The sequence below is a fragment of the Streptopelia decaocto genome, assembly GCF_964273445.1.
Source record: "Streptopelia decaocto genome assembly, chromosome: 1".
NCBI lineage: Eukaryota > Metazoa > Chordata > Aves > Columbiformes > Columbidae > Streptopelia > Streptopelia decaocto.
The window spans coordinates 72913669-72938990 of record NC_138663.1 but is presented as its reverse complement, the minus strand read 5'-3'; the positions used below and the strand labels follow the sequence as shown (position 1 = coordinate 72938990).

At 40.8% G+C, this 25322-nt stretch overlaps 1 protein-coding gene across 2 annotated transcripts in view; it reads left to right on the top strand.

Annotated features, from left to right (window-relative positions):
- Positions 1–568: 568 nt before the first annotated feature.
- FBLN1 (fibulin 1) overlaps positions 569–25322 on the top strand; it is an 81659-nt gene continuing 56905 nt past the window's right edge. Inside the window, exons 1-3 of one of the 2 annotated variants that reach the window (XM_082051355.1) lie at positions 569–1236; positions 15835–15934; positions 24096–24231. In XM_082051355.1, the coding sequence (XP_081907481.1) occupies positions 1161–1236; positions 15835–15934; positions 24096–24231 (312 nt within the window). In that variant the 5' untranslated portion in view covers positions 569–1160. The remainder of the gene's footprint in view (positions 1237–15834; positions 15935–24095; positions 24232–25322) is intronic. The other variant, XM_082051354.1, reaches the window with a different exon arrangement.

Sequence of the window (25322 nt, the reverse complement as noted above, 5' to 3'; positions counted from 1 at the left end):
GAGCAACTAAGCTAGTGCAGAACAAAACATACACACTTTCAACTCTCACTGCCTTAAATACTTTTTCCAGTTGGACATTTTGAGGAGAGATACTCAAAACCTGAGTTACTGAGTAGATGCAAGAGGAATAGTCCAATCAGGGTCCATGTGGCACAACTACTAAGTAAACACAAAGTAACATCCAACTGTTTTTCTGAGCAAAGCTGAGGGCAAAGTATAGAAAGGTGATGAACTCCCCATTTGTTTCCATGCGCATTTGCCTGCAAATACGATCCCCCACATTATCTTGAAGATCTTGGCCAACAGCATAGCCAACTGGGTGCTTTCAACTCTAGCTCTCCCTTTGACCACTACTAGTGTTTGTGTTCCTGTTTAAATAAGATAAAGAGGTTTAAAAAAAAAGAGGGGGGGGGGGGGGTTGGGGGGGGGGAAGCGATAGAGCAGAGCTGACTGCCTCATTTGGGTTGAAATTCTTGTCCTGACTTTTAAGAAGAGTGGGAGGAAAGAAGCCTTCCCCCCTGCGCAGTGAATTCCATTGAAAGATTCTAGAATATATCTCCTTTTAAAAAAAATCCTTTTTATTGACAAAAGTTCTGTTGGTGTAAAATCCACAGAAAGACCACGAAGGAGGGTGAAAAATCTCCCCTCCGGAGTGTAAACCTTTCTTTCTCTGCTAGGTGGTTTCTTTCGTTTTGTTTTTCTTTGCTTTGCCTTTGTTTGTGGCTTTCTCCTACTTGGCACCGGGAGAAGCCGCTGCATTTCTGCTGCAGAGAGTCAGTCAAGCCGTCCCTAGGTTCACGCAGAGTATCTGTGAAGTTTTCCGAGCTAAAGGGAGTCAATTTCACAGCGTTTGTGGGTGTGGAGGGAAGAGAGGTAGGGGTACCAGAAGCAACAGGGTCTCTGCCTCGAGCTGCGGTGGCGGCTCTGTTCTGCTAAGCCCTTGCAGGCTGTATAATTAACCGGGGAGGCAGTGAATTAAATCTTTGTAAAGCCCACTGAGTGGGGGGTTCCTGCGAGCTCTTTTCCAACCGGTCTCAGGCGGCTGGGATAACATCAGAAGCAGCAGCAAGCGACAAGGGGGGAGCCCACCGGACGCTGCAGGAGAGCCAAGCCCCCGCTCGGTGCGAGTGCTCCCGCCGGCGGGGAGCTGCGGGCGGCCGATGGACAACCTCGGCGGGGCCCGGCTGCTGCGGCTGCTCTTGCTCCTGGCGCTGGTGCCTTCGCTCCGGGGCCAAGGTAAGTGCGGGGAGCGGCGCCGAGCCGATCAGCGGGGGCGTCTGCCGGGCTGCGCCGCGCTCTCCCCTCGCTGGCGCCCCAGGGCCCGGCTCTGCCCCCGGGGCAGGCGACGCAGGGTCCGGGCACCCTGGTGTGTTGCGGCGGGGTGCCTCGGTGGCCCCTCCGGGCTGGCTGCCCCGGCAGTGCCCGCTCACCTTCCCGGGGCCGGAGGGCGCGGGCTGCCGCGCTCCGGGCGGCAAGCGGGGTCCCGCGGCTGCGGGACGGGAGCGGGGCCCACGGGGATGGGGCAGCGGGACAGCTGGGCTTCCCCTGGCGTCCCCCCCCGTGCCCCTGGGTGTCCCGGGCAGGCTTTAAAGCGCCGCTGCCACGTTCAAGCGAGCAGAAAGGCGTGGCGTGCATCGGCTCCGCCGCAGCCGCCCGCTGCCACCGCCGGCTCCCGCTCACCCGCCCGGGTCGGCGCCACCCGAGCAGGTTGGCTCTGCTCCGGAGGGTCGATACGAGGCTCCTCCGGGGAGGACTTTGCCGCTGGGAGCTGGTGAGTCGCTCGGTCGTGGGGTCAGGCTGCGCTGTCCGCCCGGCGTCCCCCGCTCCTGGGACCGGGCGCCCTCCCGGACTCCTGGCGGCAGAGTCGGCGGGGCCCCCGGAGGCGGCTCCGGGGCTTTTGCAGCCCGGTGTCCCGGGAATTGCGACATGTCGGGCTGCCCGGTGCTACCGCCCGCCGTCGCACGGTGCCCCTCTGCAGCGAAAGGCGCCCGGTGGCGGGCGTTGGGTTGAACTGCACACCGCGAAGGTGATGTCTCCTGAAACCGGTGTCAGGTCTGATCTGCGAGAGACCAAATTACGCCCCCCCCCAAACTCCCCCAAATGGGAAACGGGATCAATAGTTACTTGAAATCTCCTGGGAGCAGGAGGAATAGTGAAGCAAAGGATGCAGGCTCTTTGAAGACAAAATATGAAACATTTATAAATGATGTTGTGTGATGTGGTTGGTTTTGAAAGCAGAGATCTGGATGCGGGCCAAGACTCCCTTTCCATAACTGTGCATTTTTTCCCCATTCTGTTAATACTGTATAAAAAGAGGATATTAACTTGATTTAATTCAGTGTTATAAACCAACACAAATACAACTGGTAAGATGTGACAAAGAAACTACTTCTTGTATGGTGATAATGAATTTATCATAGCTAACAGATAAGGGACTTTTTCTATTAGAGTAACCCCAAGGGGGCCATTCGGAGTTGAGGCTTGATTATGGTGTACTCCAGGCAAACATTTACAAACATATGGTCTCTGGCCTGGGCCTATTAATGGCAAACAAAAGCCAGTGAAGTAAATTATTTGTTACTGCCACAGTATTTTGACTCATAGATTTTCATGTTGCAGAGCACTTGTCACAGATACGCTTCAAAATATTTGCTTTTGATAGAGAAGTTAGCCACTCCTTTTAAAGGAGGGACAGGATAAAAGTTAGAAAAGCAATATTTAGTGCCAGAATCCCCAAGACAGCTCCTCTTTTCTCTTAGACAGCAGGGTACATCAGCAGAACCGAAGCTTTAATGTATCACAGTGAATGGACATAGTAATTTTAACCATTCTACATTATTGTAAAACACTGAATAATTTAATTTTGTAATCTTGGTGTACATTTAACCTTAACTATTGGACTACTTTTTAGAAAAATGGGAAGTAGTTAGCTATACAAGTTCAGGTTTTCAAAGTTTTTTGTTAACACAAAGTATAACCAAATTTGGCAATAAGATAAATCAGGTGTTTAAAAAAAATAATAAATTCCATGCTTTTAATTTCACATGGGATTTCTACATCCTTAGAATTTTGAAAACAATACTTTGGATAAAATTAGATGTACATGTCTAAAAGCAGATGAGGATCCTTGCTGAAGACGCTACCTTTTGAAGGGTAGACTTTGCTCAGGTGAAATAATTACTAATAATTTTAATTGCCGTAAGAAAGATTATTTTTTTTCTGCATAATTTCATATCGGTGTGTTTTGCGGCCAAATGAAGTAATTACCCTGTGAGATGATGTTGTTTAAGTGCAGGCTCCTTGGGGCAGGGCCTGTGTGCCTCTGTGTGAGTGCTTTAGTGATACAGTTGCCATGTTACTAGCCAATGTATTTCTAAAATGCAGCTTCCTCTTAAGCTTGTTACCATTGGCTTTCTTAATTGCTTTTCCTTACTAATGAATCATCAAATCATCAGTATCTATTAAAGATGACATTCTGAAAAAAAAGCAAACAGAAAGAACTGGCTTCACTGGAGCTGCCCAGTGCATGTGAACATAGATGTCATTCTTTGCAAAAGTAAAGGTCTTATAAACTTACAAAATTTTTTAATGCAGCTTTGCTTTATTGTAAGCATTGAATTTTTTTAAAGCTTTTTTTTTGCTTATGATGTAAACTACCATCTACTGAAGAAGATGAATGACTCACACCATTATGTCCAGTCAGTGTATGAATAGTTCATCCTGTAGCCGTGTCTTTGGCATGTCTTGGTGCTACAGGCACAGACAGTTTAACTCACTAAACATCTGGAAACATGTCTTTTCAGGATGAGCTTAGAGTTTGTAATAGAAAAAATGTTCCACTGACTTTGTGGAATGAATTTTATTTTAGGATTATGATTTTTACATGTGCTTTTATAGCAGTAAGTTTATAAGAAGTATATGGGTGGAGGTAGGTCTTATAAAAGGCTAAACCTGTGCTTTCTTGCCCACAATCTTATGTAAAATCTCCCCCAAAATCACATACTACCAAAAAATACAGTTCTAAAATATGAGTGCTGTCTCTAAATTAGTTTTCAGTTGAGTTTCTTTTTAATAGTCCATTTTCAGACATGACATTTTATTGCAATCAGGGAAGAGCAAGATGTTAAACTCCTGTTTTTCATCTGTGTAATTGAAAGCAGACATGTTAGTGAAATCCAAGATGAAAATCCATAAACTAGCTTATCAAGTTACTGCAGTATATTTATACTATTCTGTCAGATTTCAGGCATTATCTGATAGCAAGTCAATGCATTTTCAAAAGTTATTTATTTATTGTTGCACTTTAGCCTACGCTGCAAGTTTCGCACCAACTTTACACGTGTTTTTAATAACTAGCTAAGACCAACTTGTTCTACAGTACTTTTATTAACATTTTCTGAAATGAAAGATGAGTCTTCAACCTCTTGGACTTGACAGAAAGTGTTACCTGGGACCATAAAAGAATTTAAGTTTGTTTTTGTGATTTATGTATATATCTAAAGAAGAAGGTGGCAAAATCAATTCAGTAAACAGAGAATATGGGTTTACTAGAAGTAGTTAAATATCTGTAGGGAATGAAAGGAGATGAGACAGAGATGGTCAAGAAAGACAGAACCAAAATCCAAATACTAAATAAATCAGAGCACAGGCAAGAATTTTAATGGTAGCGTAGAGTTTGTATAGAATGAGTTTTGTATGAAAGAGATAAATGAATGAAAGCTTTTGTGAAAAAGGTAGCAAAAAGTGATGTTTGACAGTGACAGGGAATAAGGAAAATGAGTAAAGTTAAGGAAGAACAAAAGAAGATCATTTCAGCCAGAATAGGCAAAAATTTTTGTAAAGCGCTTGGGAAATGTCAGGCACATGTATTTAGGTGTAGGTTCAATGGAAGGAAGTGGGTCAGGTGTCAAGATTTTAATAGCTAAGTCATCACATATGATTAAACAAGGACAGTAGATAACATTGCTCCAAGATAAAATGTAAAAGTGAAGACAGAATATGGAGAAGACTGCAGGGTGAGAAAGAAAAGTTGTCCACGAAAAAGTCAGTGAGGGAGTTGTCAGGAGCAAGAGGAAAAACAGTGGGACAGAGCACAAGAAGCAAAAAGACTGAATAGGAAGAAGGGAAGGGTCAGTTCAGATCAGCGAAAAGCCCTAGAAGAATATAAATAATTATTGACCATAATATTTTGTGAGTAAAAATCAGTTTAGGAACACTTAGAGTAATGTCAGGTAAGTGGAGAAGGAATAGTTGACAAAAGTAGTATCTACAAAGGCAATGTACTGGGTAACTGTCGGAGATAGGGAAAAGTTCCCACAATAATCTGCCTGTTTATCTGACCAGGTGACAATTCTTGTCCTCCTGAAATAATCTCTGGCATGGTACTGGGACAGTGCCAGAAAAGCTGGGTTGATACAGCAGTTCTAAAGCACGATCTCCAGTGCTGATGCTTTCCTGAATACATTGGCACATCTTTGGCTGACACAGCTGATGGAGCTTTTTGCCTTCACTTCTTTAACAAGTAGCACTTTTTCCCCCAGCACTCATGTGTACTTTGTCTCTGTTTTATACTTTGTATAACCTACTTCAGGCTTCTTAGAAGTTTTGAGAAATTGCCCCTTGGATTTGAAGTATGTGCTGTTGGATCTTAAAAAGAAACTGAATTTCTAGATTCTCAGGACTTCTCATCCAAATTCTTTCCAGTTCATCAAATTAATTTAAAATTTTCATTCAAAGAAAGCTGAATGACATATCTGATAAAGTTTTGAGTACTTGCCATATAAGTATAGGACATACATTATTTTCTGGATTATGGTAGCACCCACAAATGACCCATGCTGCACAAGCATGTAGGATGTTCCCTGCTAAAGGGTTCATTTTTGAGTCTAGTACTATCAAAATCTGGATTTAGACCTTAAGCATAGCAATGAAGAAAGCAATATCTAAAAAAAAAATTATATTAATGCTGAAGTAAGTGTATGGATATAGATATGGATATCCATATGGATATGGATCCAGCTTTTTAGTATTTATTGAGCACTGGAAGGATATACTGTACAAATGCTACCGGTGGTGTATCCATTCAAAATACTACAGTCTTCCAGCTCTGAAGCTCTTATCACTGACTAGATTCCATACTCAGATTACTGAGTACTTCTAAAATCTCTCATATACTTCCCATTTCACGTGATTTAATTTAAACGTAGACCTATTTTTGTGCTTGATCCAAGGCTCTTTAAGGTTTGTCTAAAGACTGCAGTGTACTACAGTACATTTCGGCTCATGCCCTTTATACAAATGAACAGGGCTAACAATAGATTAATTGTAACACCTGATATAAAACTTTCTAATCACACAATTTTTTAAGATTTGAAATGAGAAGTCAAGAGAAGATAAGAATTTGTTCTTGAATGAGAAAGAAAAAGTGCCACTTCAGCCTATCAACACCCTGTGAAGTAATTTCATTATTTGCATGGGGTTTTTTTTAATACAGAGAAGAGTGAACAAAAAAATTTAGCATGTGCTTTTCAGAAAGGGCAGTTCCTGTTCTTCTTCCAATAACGGGTCTTTTTTTGTAGGTCCATCTATATCATCTTGGTGAGACTGGGTTCTTTAGGTCAACTGTGTCCATCAGAGCTCTGAATGTACCCTCTTTTACTCATGTTCTTGTGAGTATGTATAGCCTAGGACAGCCATTACTTATACTAAGCTGTTTATATGGTGCTGACTCAGTAGTCTCCAGTATTACATTTCTCTCAATTTCTTCATGTCTTCTAGAAAACATAAGAGCCGTCTTCATTCTTCCCATCTTAGTATCTGTCAAACTCCAACCTCCTCATATAAGTCCAAAAAACAACCTATCCAGAAAGATTAAAAAAGTGAAGTCAATTTATTCAAGTGTGTAAGAGCCTGTGTAGAAGTGGTAGCAACAAAGGAATGAGTATAAATGTGATTCTGGAGCAGGCAGTGAGGTAATACGTTATTAAAAATTTTCTCTCACTGGGGACATTTAAGCACAAGAGCACATTGCCTAGAGAGGTTGCCTCACTTGTTATGAACAGCTAAATAGAAATCTGCCTAGAACTGACCAAATTTTATCAGTTCTGCCCAAGAGTAGCAGGTAGGACAAGACAACTTCTTGAGGGCTCCTAAATCCTTATCTTGTGTGTTATTTTGATGTGTAGATAGGATGCTTTAGAGTCTTCTTGCAATAGGTGAAGTCTTATCTATTTTTTTAGTAACTAGTTGCCTTTTTTGAAATTGTGGGGTTTTTTGTTTGTTTGTTTTGTTTTTGTTGTTGTTTAGTTGGTTGGTTGTTTTTTATTGGCACCTAGGAAAAAAAAAAACCCAAACAAAACAAAACAAAACCCCCACAGAGTAAAGCACTTACTTTCCCCACTTTGGAAAATAAGGCATGCAATGTTACAGCAGACCATTGCCTCCCTCAGGCCTGACTGTATCACCAAAAACTTCATCACCAGCTATTGCCATGAACAATTTTAAGAGCTTCTTCTATTAACTGCAAACAGACACCTTGTAAAATGAGGTTTGGCCATTTCTGAAAAATCCCTTTAATTGTGTGATGGCCACTGCTGTTGCTACCAGAGCCACATTCCCCATAAATGAGTGTTCTCCAGACCTAAGAAAATTTCCAGTAAAGTGTTGGCTGTTTTAAAACCAACCACAAAACACAGTAACATACCAGACATTTCCTTTAGAGTGCTGCTCCTTTAGTGAGTGTGCTAACTGGATTTCTTTAGGGATTTCAGCTGTCCTGAAATAATCACACTCAGGTGAGAATTCACCCAACAGGTAAAGGTTCAGACCCTTTAAGCCTGTTAAGGGACAATATCGTATTTCTTAGCAGCACATGAACTGTGAGTGATTTTCTGTCAGTCCATAAAGATCCAATATGACTTCCGCACTTGGGACAGAAAAGCACCTTTGTGATAGACCCTCTCTGAGGGCAAAGAGAAGCTTAGAGTGGTACTGGAGAGGGACAGCTGGTGATGAACACAGCCTTGCAGGCTGCAAGAGATTCATTGGAACCTGCCTCCTGGCTTGTACTGTTGTGGGGGTTACAAGAGAGGGCACGCTGGCTCCAAATTTCATGCATTTGTTAGGAAGTTCGAGCTGGTAGATTCTTTAAGGGAACCTGTAACAACAACCTAGTAGAAGGACTAAGAATAGCTTACTGTCTGAAGTGACTAATGCCGCAGCTCAACTGTGTCTGTTCATCTTACCCCATCAGTATATTGACATATTTGATGTATGGTCTTGAGGTAAACAAGAAGGTCTCTGCAGAGAAATAAAGGTTCCTGTTCACTTTACTCCTTTTTCTGCATCTAAAAACAGAGGAGAGGCATCTTCATCCCTAGTCCAGTCTGAAGAGATCTTGCAAATACTCGTGTTGCCTCAGATGGAGAAGGGTAAGGCTTTCCTGCATTGCTCCATTACTTCCAATTCAAAGCATTTGTTTCAGGGAAGCATGAGGCCAGATTTTCTGCCTTATGTCCTTTTCATAGTTTCAGGTATCCTTCACCCTTTCCTCTACTCTGTGTACCTAATCCCTAGGTTTACATACAAGATCAAGATGCAACAATGCTGTGTTTATCCTGTTACCCTATTACCACAGAATCACAGAATGTTAGGGGTTGGAAAGGACCTCAAAAGATCATCTAGTCCAATCCCCCTGCCGGAGCAGGAACACCCAGATGAGGTTACGCAGGAAGGCATCCAGGCGGGTTTTGAATGTCTCCAGAGTAGGAGACTCCACAACCTCCCTGGGCAGCCTGTTCCAGTGTTCTATCACCGGAACAGTTGGAATTTTGAAGTCAGCTGGCTTCCATCTTGTGTCTGGGTCTATCTGATGCCTTAAGTAGCCAGACAGAGTGTATCTGCATTGCCAGAAATAGCATTTCCACAGTTTGTTGTAAGGACAGCCAAAAAACCAAGACTACAAATCCCAGCTGCCAGCACTTGACTGCAAAGGCAGCTGACTTGTCCACCTGATATTAGCCAGGTGTCGTTGTTTCAAGAACAATTGGTTTGGTTTAGCAGATCAGGCCAAACGCACTTTGTCTGCCCTGAACCTGTATCACAGTGTAGCCTTGGCCAAAGGTTTATGCAGTTGCTCTAGTTTTGTGTCAGGAGAGTTCAGATGTAAAGGGAGGTTGGAAGACAAAGAATGTGACTATGAATAATATGGATGGCCAGTCTGTCATTTTCAGGGTCAAATTCTATATGTAGACTTGTGGTTTTGTGTTTGCTTTTTTTTTTTCAACTGACAGTTAGATGGATGAGCATCACTAGTAAGAGAGTTTTCTTGTTGTGACAAGAAAGGTTTTATCAGAAAGGTACACTGTGAAAGTTGAAAGTACTTTTCTTACTGGAAACCTAGACCAATGCATGTCTGTTGTAATCATGAGTTCCAAAAACTCTGGATGACGTTCTGTTACTGAAACGTGTTGGACTAGTGCTGAGCTTTCACAGAGTCCATCTGCTGCCTGTATCTGCATATGCTGAGGAGTGATAATCATGTTCTGTTTTCTCACATTCCACAGTGCTGAGTCTCTTACAGAATAAATTGAGTGAATGGCAAGACCTAAACCACATTTTACAAACTCATTCAATTAATATGCTTAAAAGATTAAAACCATCTTAATAAGGAGGTGTGACTTTGACCTCTTGACCTGAACTCACTTCCAAATCCATACCTGGTTACGTGGGCGGGGAGGCTGATGAATTTGATGTTCACATCACTTATTGCGCTGAAGAACTGGAAAGCTTTACTACCCTGTTTTCCTGAAAATAAGACAGGGTCTTATATTAATTTTTGCTCCAAAACTAAGTACTTTTTTACATGTATGGCTGCCTGTACACTATTTAAATTGACTTTTTTTAGTGAACTGTAACTAGGGCTTATTTTTGGAGTAGGGCTTATATTTCAAGCATCCTCAAAAATCCTGAAAAATCATGCTAGGGCTTATTTTCGGGATAGGTCTTATTTTGGGGGAGACAGGGTAGCACTAACTTGATAAGCTTACCTAGACTTTGGTGTAACTTTGATTTGATATGATCATCTGCTTTCTAAGTGTTCCATAGATCAGCACTGAGTAATGAACAGCTATCAAAACCTGGATTGTTCATAGGCTTTTCCATCATCATCAGCTGTACAGAATAGCTGCTATTGTAGATTGTTACTCAAAAATCTGTCCGGTTTTGATCTAGCTTGAAAATTATCCAGTCCTTTTTACTTCTGCATTTTTCTTATTTTTTTTTTTTTTTTTAAATTTTATTTTTGCACAATTCCCAGAAACAATTCAGGGTTTTACATTCCAGGAATCATGCTTTGGGTAACATTCTTAAGCTTATCTTTATTTTGCAAAAAATATTCACTGTAGCAGCTGAATAAGCAATTGTTACATCATAGAAGTCTAAGGTTATATAGACTTTAACCACATTTCTTGCTTTGAACTCCCACACAATGTGGCAATCCTGTTAAGATTAGCAAACTACCTTTTTTTAAGACAACCATATGCTCATACACATTTTGTCGATGTACACATAGTTCATAGCTAGCACATGAATGCATCACATGCACAAAATATTTTAATTTGTGTGATCTTTAATCATTTCTCATCTGATAGGTCGTCTTCATGACAGCTTTTGTAAAATTAGAGATCTGAGCTCTAGCTGTCTTTTTACTGTCCTCTTTCTGAGACTTCTGAAAGTTCTCTCAGAATACTGCATATACCACCTTAACGTAAGGACGAGCATCCTCACTGTTACCATACTAAGGCGATTCCAGTTCTTTTGAATGCCTTGCGGCACATACCTTTTTACAGGGACAAAGTAGTAATGAAGCTGCATTTGATTTTATCCAAAATTGACTTGGACTTTCTCAGTCAATTATCATGCAAAATTACTGTATCTGAGTGCAAGTCAAGTGAACACGCTACCATCTTAACAGATCTAACGTTTATCTTCATATTTTTCTGTCTTGTGATGCCAAAAAGCTGAACAATTGCTTCACAAACTTACAAAAAGTGCCAGGCAGTGTATTGCTGCAAATTACAACTTTCCTGTGGGGTTTCTCCCTCCAAATAAAAGGCTACGTTTCAGCTGAACACAGACAATATATCAGCTTTTCCCAGAAGTGTTTTGTCTCTCAGACGCCAGAGATTTCTCTGGCTGATTTGCATGACACATTATTGGCAAAACAGCTGAGGAGGCACCAGGTTCAGGAGAGCAGGACTGTAATTCCTCTTCGATCATCTTTGGTGCTCCAGCACTGAGGGGGTGCCATGAGCCCATCAACTTGCAGTAGAAGACACATGGTCACGTTCAGAGAAAAAAGAACCATCACTTCCTGCACAGTAAGTGCGATTCTTTGAGATGTTGTAATCAGAGCAGTTTCTACCATCTGCTTTCCACTACCACTTCCTTTCAGACACCCTGCGTTACAAACTTCGACCTGGGAGAAACTGAGGAGAGGCCATGGCCCCCATGCTGATGGTTCCCCGAAGAGGTTGTGAGGAGGCACAAACAGCCTCAGCATGAACTGTTTGCTTGAAGATTTCCAACTGGGAGCCACATGAATATGCACATGTAGAGTTGAATCCACAACACTGGAAAAATACAGTTACAAGACGATAAGTCTGTCCTGTTTCTAAATGCTCGTAATGGCTCTTAATGCCAAAATAGTCAGAATCAATGCCAGTGGAATCGGGAGTTGACACCCAAGGTGTGAGACACACACTTTGAGAGTTTGCAAGAGTAGAGATTTGTCCATAAATGACCATTTTAAAAAGGAAATTGCAAAGCCAAGCTAGAGAAAATGTTTTTCACTGTTTTATGGTTATGTTTTAGAAGAATGGCCTTGAGGGTGGGGCCCTATTTTTACTGCTTGTTTTTCACTTCCCTCTATTCTCAAGAGATCTTTGGCTGGATCTTTGGAGGATGTGAACTGTGATGTCACTGAAACAATGAGCCTGGACCACAGCTCTCCCCTAAACTATCTGAAATCCTTCTTTGTCTAGATGCACTCCTACAGACAAGTTTGCATAGCTTGGCCTGCTTTGAATTTGTGAATTATTAATATTTGGTTGGAGTAGAGGTGTGTTGCCAGAGCTGGGAGGGAAGAACTGGTGTCCAGAGCCAGGGATTGTCCTTCTGGAACTTGGCTAAAGACCCATTTGTACAAAGCCCTGCAAAAACTTGCAGCCAGCTCTGCACTTCAGTTAAATGTGTATCATTTTTCAACACAGTTAAGATTGATTGCAGACAACTGCACTAAAAATACAGTTATTTGTAACACATTGTATGAAATTTGATGCATATAATGTTTGTTAGCAAGACACTGGCAGACAGAGAGCACCAGACAGGATCCCTATTCCCAAAGAAGAGATCAAACACAAATTCATGTCTTTCATCACAGGCAGATATTTATTTACAAGGCTGATTTTTCTCTGTAGCATTATAAACTACAGTTAGCTTTCTGACACTGGCATGACTTCAGGACACACTGAGAAGTTAAAGAGAAATATTGTCTTGACTTCATAAAGGCAGAATTTTGACCATTATTTTGGGTATTTAAGTAAGACTAGAAGGATGACCTGGGTCATAGAGTACAGAGCTCTCTTATAAACTAACATTTAATGTAGTTCTGTTTATAAGTATAATGATTTTCTTACTAAAAAATATTTGGTTTACTTGATCCCATAATTCTGATTATTGTTTATTGCTGTAATATTTGTTGACAGGAACCACATGTTTTCACAAGCTTTACTTATCTAGGCTTAAAATGGTCTCTCCTCATATAATAGCACTTTGCTTCCCCTGACCATCCTACTAGCTTTTCTTTACCCATTTTCCATTTTGATGTAGTCTTTTGTGAAGAGGGGTTGCCAGAATTACGCTCAGTACTCCAGAGCTTTGCACTGTAGAATTGGTAACTACCTCAAGAGTACCTCCCTTAAGACAACTGATGCATCCTAACATCTCATTTAACCCTTTCTTTTTTGCTTTGAATTGTTGGATTATAATCACTAATCAGGAATATAGGCTGTTCCCTGCAAACAACTGAGTTACTGGAGGGGGTTGTCTTCTCTACTTTTCAGATGTTTTTTGCTTTCCCACATATGAAGATCTGCCAGTTGAGGTACTCATGTGAACTCTGTTTGATGTACGTCAAAGTCAGTGAAGGACCTGGACAGATGTGACCCCCATACATCAGGGCACCTGAGGAACGATGGCTTTGTAACTGGTATAGGGTGAGCCAGAGGTGACAGATGCTTGTTCTTACTGGACTCAGCAGGAAGTCATCTGTGAAGATGGGTAGTCTTGAATATAAGGCTGCTGCTTATTGAATTTTGCTCCCTATAGATGCACTTGGAGCAAAACTAAGAATGAGACAATCATGTGAGGCATTTTATGATCCGGTGGAGAGATATGGTCTGGGAATGACTCGGTGTGCACTCCCTGTTCTGACACCAGCTTGCTGTGTAATTGGGGCAAGTCGTTTCGTCTTTCTGTGCTTTACCTTCTCCATCAGAAAGATGTAAATGAGATTTGCCTTCCTCTGTGCACCACAGCAACCTACAGATGAAAGAGTCTTATTTATTTTTCATGAAGTAATCAGTCACAGAATCATTTAGGTTGGAAGGGATCTCCTGAAATAATCCAATGTTTGAACACTCTCAAACTAAAGCAGCATCTTATTGTGTTCAGATGGAATATTCATATGGTGGCTGGAAAGCTGCCCAGTGGAAAAGAACCTGGGGGTGTTGATGGACAGCTGGATGTTTATAAACATCGATCATTTCCCCTCTGAGCCTTCCTTCTTTTCTCCAGGCTCAACAGTCCCAGCTCTCTCAGTCTCTCCTCATATGAAAGATACTCGAGTGCATAAATTATCTTGATGGCCTTGCATTGGGCTCACTACAGTAAGTTCATATTTTTCTTGAACTGGGGGGCCCAAATTGGACACAGCACTCCAGATATGGCTTCATCAGTGCTGAGCAGATATGGCTTCATCAGAGTGCTGAGCTCCCTTGACCTGCTGCCAATACTCTGTCTAATGTAGCCCAAGATGGTGTTGGCCTCCTTTGCTGCAAAAGTACGTTGCTGGCTTATGACTAGTTTGGTGTCCACCAGGACACCTGCGTCCTTCTTTGCAGAGCTGTTTTCCAGCTGGTAATCCCTCAGTGTGTACTGGTGCATAGGGCTTATTCCTCCTCAGATGCAAGATGTTGCATTTCCCTTTGCTGAACTTCCTGAGGTTTCTGTCAGCCTGTTTCTCCAGCCTCTTGAGGTCCCTCTGGATGGCAGCACAACCATCTGGTGCCATCAGCCACTCCTCCCAGATTTGTATCATCTATAAACTTGTTGAAGGTGTACTCCTTCACAGTGTCCTCTTACCTAACCTGTACATTGTCAGCTGGTCGATGGCAATGTTATAGAAGATAGTGTTTGAAGTCATACTGATGTCAAGGTAGACAATATCCACTGTTCTTGCCCCCATCCGCTAAGGTAGACACCTCATTCTAGAAGGCTATGAGGTTAGTTAAACATTATATCTCCTTCATAAATCCAAGATGACTTCTCCCGATCACCTTCTTGTCCTTCATGTTTTTTGACTTTGTTTCCAGGAGGATTTTCTCCATCACATTCCCAGAGAGTGAGAAGAGGTTGACCAGCCTGCAGTTCTGCAGATCACTCTTGTCCTTCTTCAAGACAGGGAGGCATTTGTTCTTTTCCATTCTTCAGAAACTTCTGTCATTCACCATGACCTCTTGAAGATATTCGTGAGTAGCCTGGCAGTGACATCAGTCAGCTCCCTCCGCACTCATGGGTGCAGCCTGTCAGGGCCATCCGTCAAAAAACTTATGAAACAAAAAGAAAACATTTGAAAGCTGTCCTTCTTGATAATCAGATTTTTTTAAATTATTTTTTTACACAGATTGCGTATTTATTATACAAGGAGCTGTTCTGTGTCCAGATTGCAAGATAATTAATAGGAAAATGTGACTCATGTTTTATTCCAAGTTCTGATACACCTGCTGTGCAGTGAACTTTTGCACTTGGAATATGAAGCAAACCTGTAGTGCTTGTCAGTTCATTAACAGTGTTTAGTTTTGCTAAATTAGAGACTTTTGCAAAAATCATACTCTGCACAAATAATTACCTTCAGTGTGGTTTTCCCTTTGTATAAGTTGGCATCTATATTAATTTTTCTTTCATATGTTGTGTTCAAAATACCATATACCTTTCTGTCTCTTTGTACAATACTTCTGCATTTACAGACATACTTTTGAGTAAAACAGATTAATTGGATAATAAGAATAATAACCTCAGGAAAAAAATAGTTCTGCAAATTAACTTGTAATGAGAATAATTTGTCTTTTGTATCAGACAGCTAATTGATTTATCCTGTATTCTTCAGGACTTTAAAAGCTTAGTTATTGCTGCTGTTGCTTTTGATAATAAAGGAGTGTAATATGACAGATACTTTTATTGTGCAGGACTCTACGTATCTGAACTGTTTTGTGCTGGTGTATCAATTGCTAGGCCGTGTCTCTGTGTGGAAGGTTACGGGAAACTGCAGTTTGCTTCACCAAGGCAGGAATGTCTCATTGCAAGGTGCTGACGGATGCTTCGTTTGGCCATGGCTGCTCTTTTGGATGAGTGCACCATTCTGTGTGTAGATCAAGGAGGGGAAAATGAACAGGCTTTCTGTTGTTTTTTTTTTTTTTTTTTTTTTTTTTTTTGCAATACCATTTACTAAGGTTGCAATAAATATATTGTTGTGTTTTTCTTTCCTAACTTCTGCAGATCTTTCAGTGGAAGAATGCTGTGACAAGGGTATTGAATGGGCAAACAAAAACAGAATATGTACTTCTCTACCATTAATATCCGAGTCCAGAGAATGCAGGTATGTAGTTATGTATTATATATTAAACCTATAGTTTTATATTTTCATGTAAAACCACGTCAATGGTAGGTGTGAAAGCTGATTTAGAAGACAAAGCACGCAGCTCCTGAATCCCAGTTTTTCAAGTCCCCATTTAGCCTTGGGGAGCACCTGCTGAGTATTTACTTTTCTTTCATTACATCATTTATACTTTTGCCATTCCTCTAGCACAGATTCACGCAGCCCTAATCTGTTTGACATGTACTGCCTCTTAGTCAGAAGCTTTTCCACTGTACTCTACTCACAGGGCTTGGACTCTGCCTACAGTCAATACATCTCACTGCGGCTCCCCTAATGTCAGCAAAACTTCTTAATTTTATCCTGATTGTGAATGTGGCCCAATGATGGTCCAAATTCTTGGGCAGAAGTTTATCAAGAAACACAACAGATTCTGTACATAATAAACTATAGATTGCATATGTACATATGTATACATATTGCATACATATGTAAGACAGCCTTTTAAAACTCTTTCTCCTGTGTGGTGCCACACAACTAATTACCCCACAGTTGTCAGCTGAATTGCTGAATGGAGGAACTTAAAGTCAAGGAGATTCCTAGTTACATAGATTGTTTGACTTCTGTCAAAAGTATTTGACCATGGAAAACAGTAACTTTTAGTTAATAAATAGATTTCTTAATTCTACTGACTGTTAATAAGATGGTAATTTCTATTATGTAATCTAGCAAATGAAATAATGAAGTTAAATGTTAAAATTATTTGCAGAGTAATATTTTGGTTATACTGAATCTCTTATATGGTTGGGATATTTGTATTGTTTATGTCAATGATAATTTGCATTATTTATGTTGTTAAATGTACTTGTTACATTTCATTTGTGGAGCTAACAATTTGCGATAGATAATTTGAAGGACAGTTTCACAGAACACTTGATATTTAAAACACATGACCTTGTTCCCCTCCATCTTTTTAAATGGATTGCAAAGTGATTTAACCTTGGTAATTGTAGAAGTGTTGGATTGATCTTTATTATGGAAAGAATGTGTCTTGCAGGCAAGTCTGTCCATGTTTTCTGGCTTTTGCATTTATATTGGCATAGAAAGCAGTCTCTTACACAGAAGAACTGACAGATAGGACTTAAATCCCAATTTAGGAAATACTTGAAGAGTCAGAAGAGTTACATACAGAACAGAGGCACGAAAAAACAGGAAATCGAGTTTATTGAACAATCTGGGAGCGAGAATCTTGATGATTTAATAATAATTTGATAAATGTGAGTTGCATTTCTGCTGCAAATGTAATTTATTCTTTTAAAGGTTGCCATTTTAGAGTCTTTAGGACTTCATAGGGACTGAAAAAAGCTTACTAATACTTCATCTAGTTTTTGTGCATAACTGATATGTAGTAAAGAAAATTATAGTGATGTAATGGTAAATCCAAAATGAGTGAATGGATATACTCTGAGAGAGTCATGAGCACTTACTGATGATAAAAAAGTGGGTAAATTCAGTTCAGTTGCATTTATTCATGACTGTACAATAAATAAACATTGCTCCCCCTGAAGCCTGGCTTCACTATAGAAATGACACCTTCGACTACTTTCTTTAATAGCAATATTATCTCACTCCCGCTATGATTACAAACCGGGAGAGGTAGAGAAAAACCACTTTATGATGCAATTTCAGACACAAAAGTAAGGGCCAAATTCTACTCCTAACTGCTGGTGTAACTCGAGCCAGAATGAACAGTGAGGGATCATGATTCCCTTCTCAAGCATGTGAGGGTGATGACACTGATTTTTGTATGTTTATTCCTACTGCACAGCGATGTAAGCAAAACTAAAAACAGCCTCATTGCACTTGCTGAGGTCTAGGCAGGTGGGACTATGGCACAGGATGCCTTATTGACAGATTTTCAAAAGAACTTGCTTCCTAGTTAGACACCTACATGCCATGCCATGGCTTAAAACCCGGCTGGGATCTTTTTACTCTCTAGTGCAGAACAGTTTGGACAGTGTAGATCATCTAGCTTTTGAGTGCTCTAAAAAAACATGGCCTCTTGGGTGTACAAACCCATGTTACTTCACGCCAGAGGGAGCCCTGTTTGCCCTGCCTATTTCAGCTTGGGTTTGCAAGGTTACAGGTTGAATGCAAGGGAAAAATACATGGTGAAGTGAGCAGATTTGATGAAGTTACTGAAATCAAAATGGCTTTGCACAGTTGCATTGCAAAGACCATGCAACACAGAACAGATTGGATATGAGTACTTTCCCTGACGTATTTTACAAGAATTTACATGCTGGTTTTGAATCCTCTGCTTTGAATAGTAAGAACAGATTCAGTCCTTCCCTGAAAGCAAGTCTGCTGCTAGAGATTCTTTTACTTTTCTTTTGTTCATGTGAGGAGAACTCAAGTGCCTTATTGAATTAGAATTGCACCTCCTTGGCCTTTTCCCAACCATTCAAAGCACATTCATAGTAATCAAGAAGGGTTTCCACACGAGCACTGGTGTTCTCCTGTCTGCCTTGCATCCTAGAAACAAGCTGACAGTTCTGGGTTTCGACATATTTTTAGGATCCTTCCCCCAAAGTTTCTTGTGGTTCTTGAAGGGCTTGCCATCTGTGTGAGCATCACATGCTGAATATGGTACAATTCAAACTGCAGATGTGCTCAGTTTCTTGTCCTCCACCACAGGTGAGCCAGCCCACTATCTGAAGCTCACACAAATTCATAAGATCCATCTGGCTACAGTTCCTCAGTTGCATTTAAGTTGAAACAAGGCTCCTGGCTCAGTGTCCAGTCACATCTGCAATCTCTTATTGTGGTTGCTTGTCCCACAAATTAGTATACCTCATTGTATTGTCACTCTGGAAAATGACAGTAGTTTTCTCTGCATCTTCATGACTCAGTAAATATGAGTGCAGAGTTTTAATGAATGATATCTTTGGCTGTCAGAACAGCAGCTTTTTGCCCAGTCATCCATTTTCTTATGATACAGTTAAACTCACAGCAGCTGGAAACAGCTGCCATTGATTTTTGGAACTCAACTTGTCCAATAAATCTTATTCCTTTCAAAATGAAGAGTTTTCCCTGTCCAGAGCTCTTAGCAAGTGAACTTAGTTCCTGGGCAAGAAACATCTTATCTCCATATGTGAATTGCATGCCTTTAGCACCATGTAAAGTCTTTGGAGTTATATTTGGAATAACATCATTATTAGTGTTGCAAAAATGCATAAAAGAAGAAGCTACAGAACACTCTGCTATGTGCTTTGCAAAAACAGAACAAAAAGGTGATCTGTGTTTCCAAGTAGAGACAAGTGGCAGTACTTAGAGACAGGTTCAGATGTGGAACACAAGGAAATAATAAGAGTGTTTGGAGTGATAGGCACCAGATGCTTAACTGTGGATAGACGTTTATTGGTTTATGCCATTGTGAGTGTGGAAGAGACTGAGGTTTTGGACATCAAAGTTGTGACAGTTGTATGTCTGAAAAAGCTGTTTAAAGCTATTTTTTGAGAAATTGTCTTTATTAATTATTATCTGCTCTCTGTAGACTGCCAAGTGTACCTCACAGTTGCTAAGATTTTTGGCTTCTCCGTCAAAGAGTAGAAAAGTCTGCTATGTTGTCAGGTTTTTATTGCCACTTGTTTAGGATAACTTGCTTACTTCACTTTGCGAATAATGTCAAACTCAGTCCTTTCTTGGCCACAATATTATTAGTGTTGTTTTTCTACATAATATGTAATATCAATATAGTTTTACCCTTTACCTTCAAGAACACTTTTATTAATTACATGCAAGTTGTTTACAGATTACAGCTGATTAATTTTGAGGTTTGTTGGTTCAGGTATTTTTACTTGAGTCCCTTGCTAATTTATAACACATGTTCAAATATATGTATTTTCATTGTTGAGGCACTCTTTATTATTTTCATTTGTCATATTGTGTCACCCATAATACTAGATCTTGCTCTTGATTTTCCTAAGTTCATTTCTCTTGGATGTTAAACTGCAAACCAAAAGGACTAAGGGTGGAAGACCCTGCTTGTTTTTGCGAAACAGTTCTGGAGTGGAATAATTCCTTTTTTTTTCTTTTCTTTTTTTTTTTTTTTTTTTTTGGCACATGAATAGCACTGACATAGTTTAAAGTAGAAGGAGGGAGGCAGAGGGTAATTAAATTAGGCTGACAACAAAGACATTGTTTTCAGAGCAAAGCTAAATTTTAATGCTTTTATGGAAAGAAATGAAAGGAAAACCAGGCAATTACAAAATCTGTGCTGTTCTAGGAGTGCATCCTCTGGGAAGGAGAATAATGTGGAAGGACTGTGGAGGTAAATGGACATGTAGCTTTCAGTCTGGAAAATTATTCTATGAAAATCTGTAACATTGGTTGAATTTTAGCAGAAAGTAAAAGTGAGAATATAAACCATGATTTCTTAACTTGATTTATAATTAAAATATCCAGTAATGAAATAACTTCAATTTTAGATCAGCATCTGCAACGAAGAATAAGGATTTTTTAAAATGTCTGAGTGATTTCTGTTTACTAGTGACCCATGGATAAAATTTATCTTTCAGAGACCAGAAAGTGCATGATTTTACCTGAAATATCCTGAGTGAATGCCAGCTATGAGGCCTCATGCTCCTAGAGATTTTGTATTTAGTGTTTTAAGATTTCATCTGTATTGTTGCACTGTTTTAACTGAAAATCGGAATGTGGCTGATAAGGAAGCAGTAGCCTTTTGCATTTTTAATTTTTAGGAGTAATTAAAACCAAAAAACACTCAAGGAAAATACTCTATTTTCTCTTTTTTTTGAGACAATATTCTAAGCTGTTCATAGACATGAAGTTAATAGGAATGCTACATGGGAAGAGTTGAAAGGTTTTATGCAAAGAGACAAATCTAGACGTCCTGTTAGCCACTAGAGATGGCTCCTTTACTCTGCTGTGAGGTATAAAGTGGGTATGTATTATGTTAGGGTCTAAGCCAGGGAGACACATGCAACTTAGCAAAGACAGGGAGAGATACTCTTAGTCTCAAGTCTTGGAGACTAAAGAGCTTGTGGTGGTATATGCTCTAGTGACCATCAGCGTTGGGGCTGGTATATAAAGAAAAAGGATGGTGAGCTGGGCAGGCTAAATTGAAGCCAGAAGACCAGTGCTGTACAGATTTTTCTAGCATTTTTCCCTGACATCTTTCAAGGTTTTCTACCTCCGTGAGAGCCGCACAAGTGTTTACAGTCTCAAATGATGTTTGCTACCACTGCAACTTCACTGGAGGATTTGGGCAATGAAGTGTGATTTTATTGTTGTTGTTCTGAGAATGAACAAATGGTATTTTAATCTAGTATTCGATTGATGTTTAATTCCTTGTTACAGCTGGGGTGGGCCACATGACTTATGAATACAGCTGTGGGAAACATTTTAAGAAACTTTTTGTTTTGGTTGAAATTGCCAATTTGTCAGCGATTTCAAAGAGCTGACTTGTATTTGAAAAAAATGCCACACTGAAAATCAAACACCTACTGAAAGACTGCTGCTGTTTGTTTGTCTGTCTGTGGCTAACATATCTAGCTCCTCAACAGGACTTGGAGGGCTAAAGGAGCTGGAAAGGCTCAGCTCCCACACTCTTGGGCTTGAAGTTTAGGTTTTACAGGCTTCCAAAGTCCTGACAGTCAGACCACCCCAGAGCTGGGCAGGGAATGGAAATTCAGCTTCAGGGAATTTCAGCAACAAAAAAGCTACAGTTTTCCAAACTGGAACTAAATCAAACATCAAAAACTTCAAATATTCTGCCGAATAAAGTTGCTGTCCTGGGCTTAACTTCTTGCTATGACTTTGCTATGACTTTAGAGGCTATTTTTGAATAATGTGTTTATGAACTTATCCTGGTTTTTCTTCTTATGCATTGAAATCTCATAGCTGTTTTTGTCCAAGTGAGAACTGCAAAGTCAGACCATTACAAAATCCAATAAATAATAATTGGGAATCTTCAGGAATGTAGCTCAACAACCTCACCTCACCCACATGCACAGAGAGGCAGAATCTGACCTGGTACCTGCATGTCCCCTGCTTTTAGTAGCTGGACTGGGTGGCCTGGCCTTAGAGCTGAGGGACACCTTCCCACTACTTGGGAACTGAAGGATCATCTTATGGTCATTGAGAGCAGGGAAGCTCCTCCAGAGGTGATGCTTGAGAATCCACTATCTCAGAAGTCAGTGGTTCAGTGGTGCGACTAATTCACCTCTCTTTCTTTTACTTCCAAAATCTTCAACAATGTAAATAAAGGATTTTTAAGAGTAAAGGGCATTGGTTTGCTCAATATCTTTACATAATTTTGTTTATGTCTAGGTAACTTGAAAAGACTTTACTCATCAGTTCGAATAAGTAGAGTTGAGGAACAAAATAGGTGAATACTCTTAACAGCAAAGAAAATGCATTCAGTGTCGTTGGTCTGTATGGAAGTGCATTTATAGGGTTTTTCTGTGTCATTCTTATAGGTCTCTAATGCATCAAGGTATGCCTTTTAGGTGCCTCTGTTTTACTCTAGATATAATTTATCAGCTTGGATTGCCTTTGGGATAGTTTACTTTCCCCTAGCAACTCAAGTAACGTTATTCTTAGTGAAATTGCGTTCTCACAAAACACATGAGTATGTTTATATCCTTGTATGTATAATCTCATTTGTTACTCTTCTTTAACTTTTTTTTTTTGCTGTTTCTCAGTGTCTATTACAGTAGGTAGCGGCGGAAGAGTTTTAAACTGCAAGCTTCAGCCACAATGCCACCCGACAAAGCTGAGTTACACATAAAAATGGAGTGGAGAGAGGGAAGGTATCTCCTTCCATGGGCTTCGCATTCAAGTGGCAGTAGTAACAGGAGTGGATGAATTTAAATCATAGAATGTCCTGAATAGGAAGGGACCTGCAAGGATTATCGAGTCCAACTCCTGTCTCTGCATATGACAGCCGCAACATTCACACCATGTGTCTGAGTGTGTTGTCCAATCACTTCTTGAACACTGTCAGGCTTGGGGCCGTGACACCTCCCTGGGGAGCCTGTTCCAGTGCTCCACCACCCTCTGGGTGAAGAATCTTTTCCTAATGTCCAACCTAAACCTCCCCTGGCACATCTTCCCGCCATTCCCTCGGTTCTGTCACTGGTCACCAGAGAGAAGAGCTCAGCGCCTGCCCCTCCTCCTCCCCTTGTGAGGAAGCTGTAGCTGCCATGAAGTCTCCCCTCAGTCTCCTCTTCTCCAGGCTGAACAAACCCAGTGACTTTAGCTGCTTCTCATATGGCTTCCTCTCCAAAACCTTCACCAACTTCGTATCCCTCTTCCGGACACTCTCTAGTAGCTTTATGTCTTTTCTATCTTGTGGTGTCCAGAACAGGTGAGGCTGCACCAGTGCAGAGTAGAGTGGGAGAGCTTAGAGTTCAAAGCCTCCTCGCACTTTTTTTTTTTTTTTTTTTCCACAGGAAGGAGTTTTCATTTTATTCAGTGAAGCTGAGATAAAAATAGAATGCTTTTATGAGCAGTGGAACTAACAAAGCTCAGTTTCCTGCAGATTTTTATTGTCTCCTCACAATAACTTCTTGCCCTGTAATACTCTTCTCTCCTTTGTCTCTTGCTTCAATACTTTGTTTCTCACTGTGGCTTTCCTTGGTATCTTCACTTCTCCCTGTATCTCCAGCTTCCTTTGACATGCTGTACCTGTTTGTTTGAGTGAGAGGCAGCGGGTGTGAGGGTAGACTGACCATGGGCTTGCAGACTCTCACAATGTCCAGGGCCTGACTTCTTCCTCCCATCAGTTAGAGCACTGATTTGGTTCTCACCATCCTCTTTTCAGCCACCTGCTGTCACAAAACATGCAAAAATGCAAGTCCTGGAAACCTTGAGCCCTGTGGCAAATGTGACTGAAGTTATCCATTTGCTTAAAAAAATTGTTAGGACAGACTGCAAGGTAGGCAGTTAAACTGTATTAAACACATTACCTGGACATTCTGCTTACTCCTAGAGAATATTTTTGCTCTATAACTAAAACATATGCCCACAGGAACCTCTTTCCATGAGACTAGTACAAGTGCTAATTGTCAAAACATGCATTATTTGTTCTTGACCTATATATGACATTCTTCTTCCGTTGCTTCCATCCTTTTGTCAGCATGATGCAGGTACAGTGCTGCCGCAGCCAGCTGGAGAAGCAGTACTGTTCGGATGGGATTGAATTTGCCAACGTGCGTGAGGAGTGTGACTCACATATTGGTGAAAATTCCACCTGTGAAGCTGAGTACTTCAAGGTGAGATGTCAGAGCTACTCCTGTTAATCTTTAAGAAATGGTATTGGCTTTCTAGATGGGTATGAAGGGTTGACCCTGAAAGTCACTGTACTCAATTTGCACATAAACAGCTTTTTCCCACCTACACCTGATGTCTGTGTAAATGCTGTCCACTTGGTGCTTCTTTGAGAGAAATGGTTCTTCATTGAGTGAAGCAGACTGTCTCATTACATTTCAGCAGAGGCAGAGGGTGGAACGCAAAAGGGTAGGAAGTCTTAAATGGGTAATTGGCTAGGAAACTGTTTTTACATGAAGAGAAGACAACAATGCTGTAGGAAGGGATGAGTGAGAAACTCAGATGCATTTCAGACTTTAGCTTTCATTAGAGCTTTGCGGCCTAAGGTCAAACTCAGTGGTTTTCATCATTGGTGGTCTAAAGGGGTAGGACTGAAGTTAATCCTCTCGGTGTACTTACAATTCCAGCTTGTGTACCTGTCCTTAGTTAACATCACTTCGATTTAGAATTGAATGGAGACATTTGTAAGCTTGTGATAATAGCATTTGATATTAGAATAAAAATGCCCAACATTGGCATCTTTAGTTAATCTGTGTCCTGCCCCCCACCTTTATTACTGTCTTTTGTCTCTCAGTTCTTGAAAGGGGGCATATTCGTGCCACTCTGCAGAGTGTTCTTGGAAGACAGTTCCACCAGTAAGATAATGACCTTGACCCAGTCATGAACAGCTCTGGTCCTGTTACAGATTTCTTTCAGTAATGATGAAAATAGATGACAGTGATTTGAATTCTCCCCAGTGCTCAAAGATGCTGAATGTTTTGGTTCGTTCAGTTAAAAAAATAGGCTATATGGAGAAAGGCAGACAATGCCTGACTCACAAGTTTCGTATCTTTTCAAAATGCTTGTTTGATCGTGTTCCTGGCCTTGGGATGCCACTGATGTCAGGGCTGTGAGCGGAAGAAAGGTAACATGTGCTGATGATGCTGGCATTGTTGGGCTGTTACAAACCTGTCTGTATGTGCAGCATGGTTTTGTCCCATGGTGGAGTGTGTCCCACAGAGGGGATGTATGTCACCTGTTGACCACATCCAGGGTG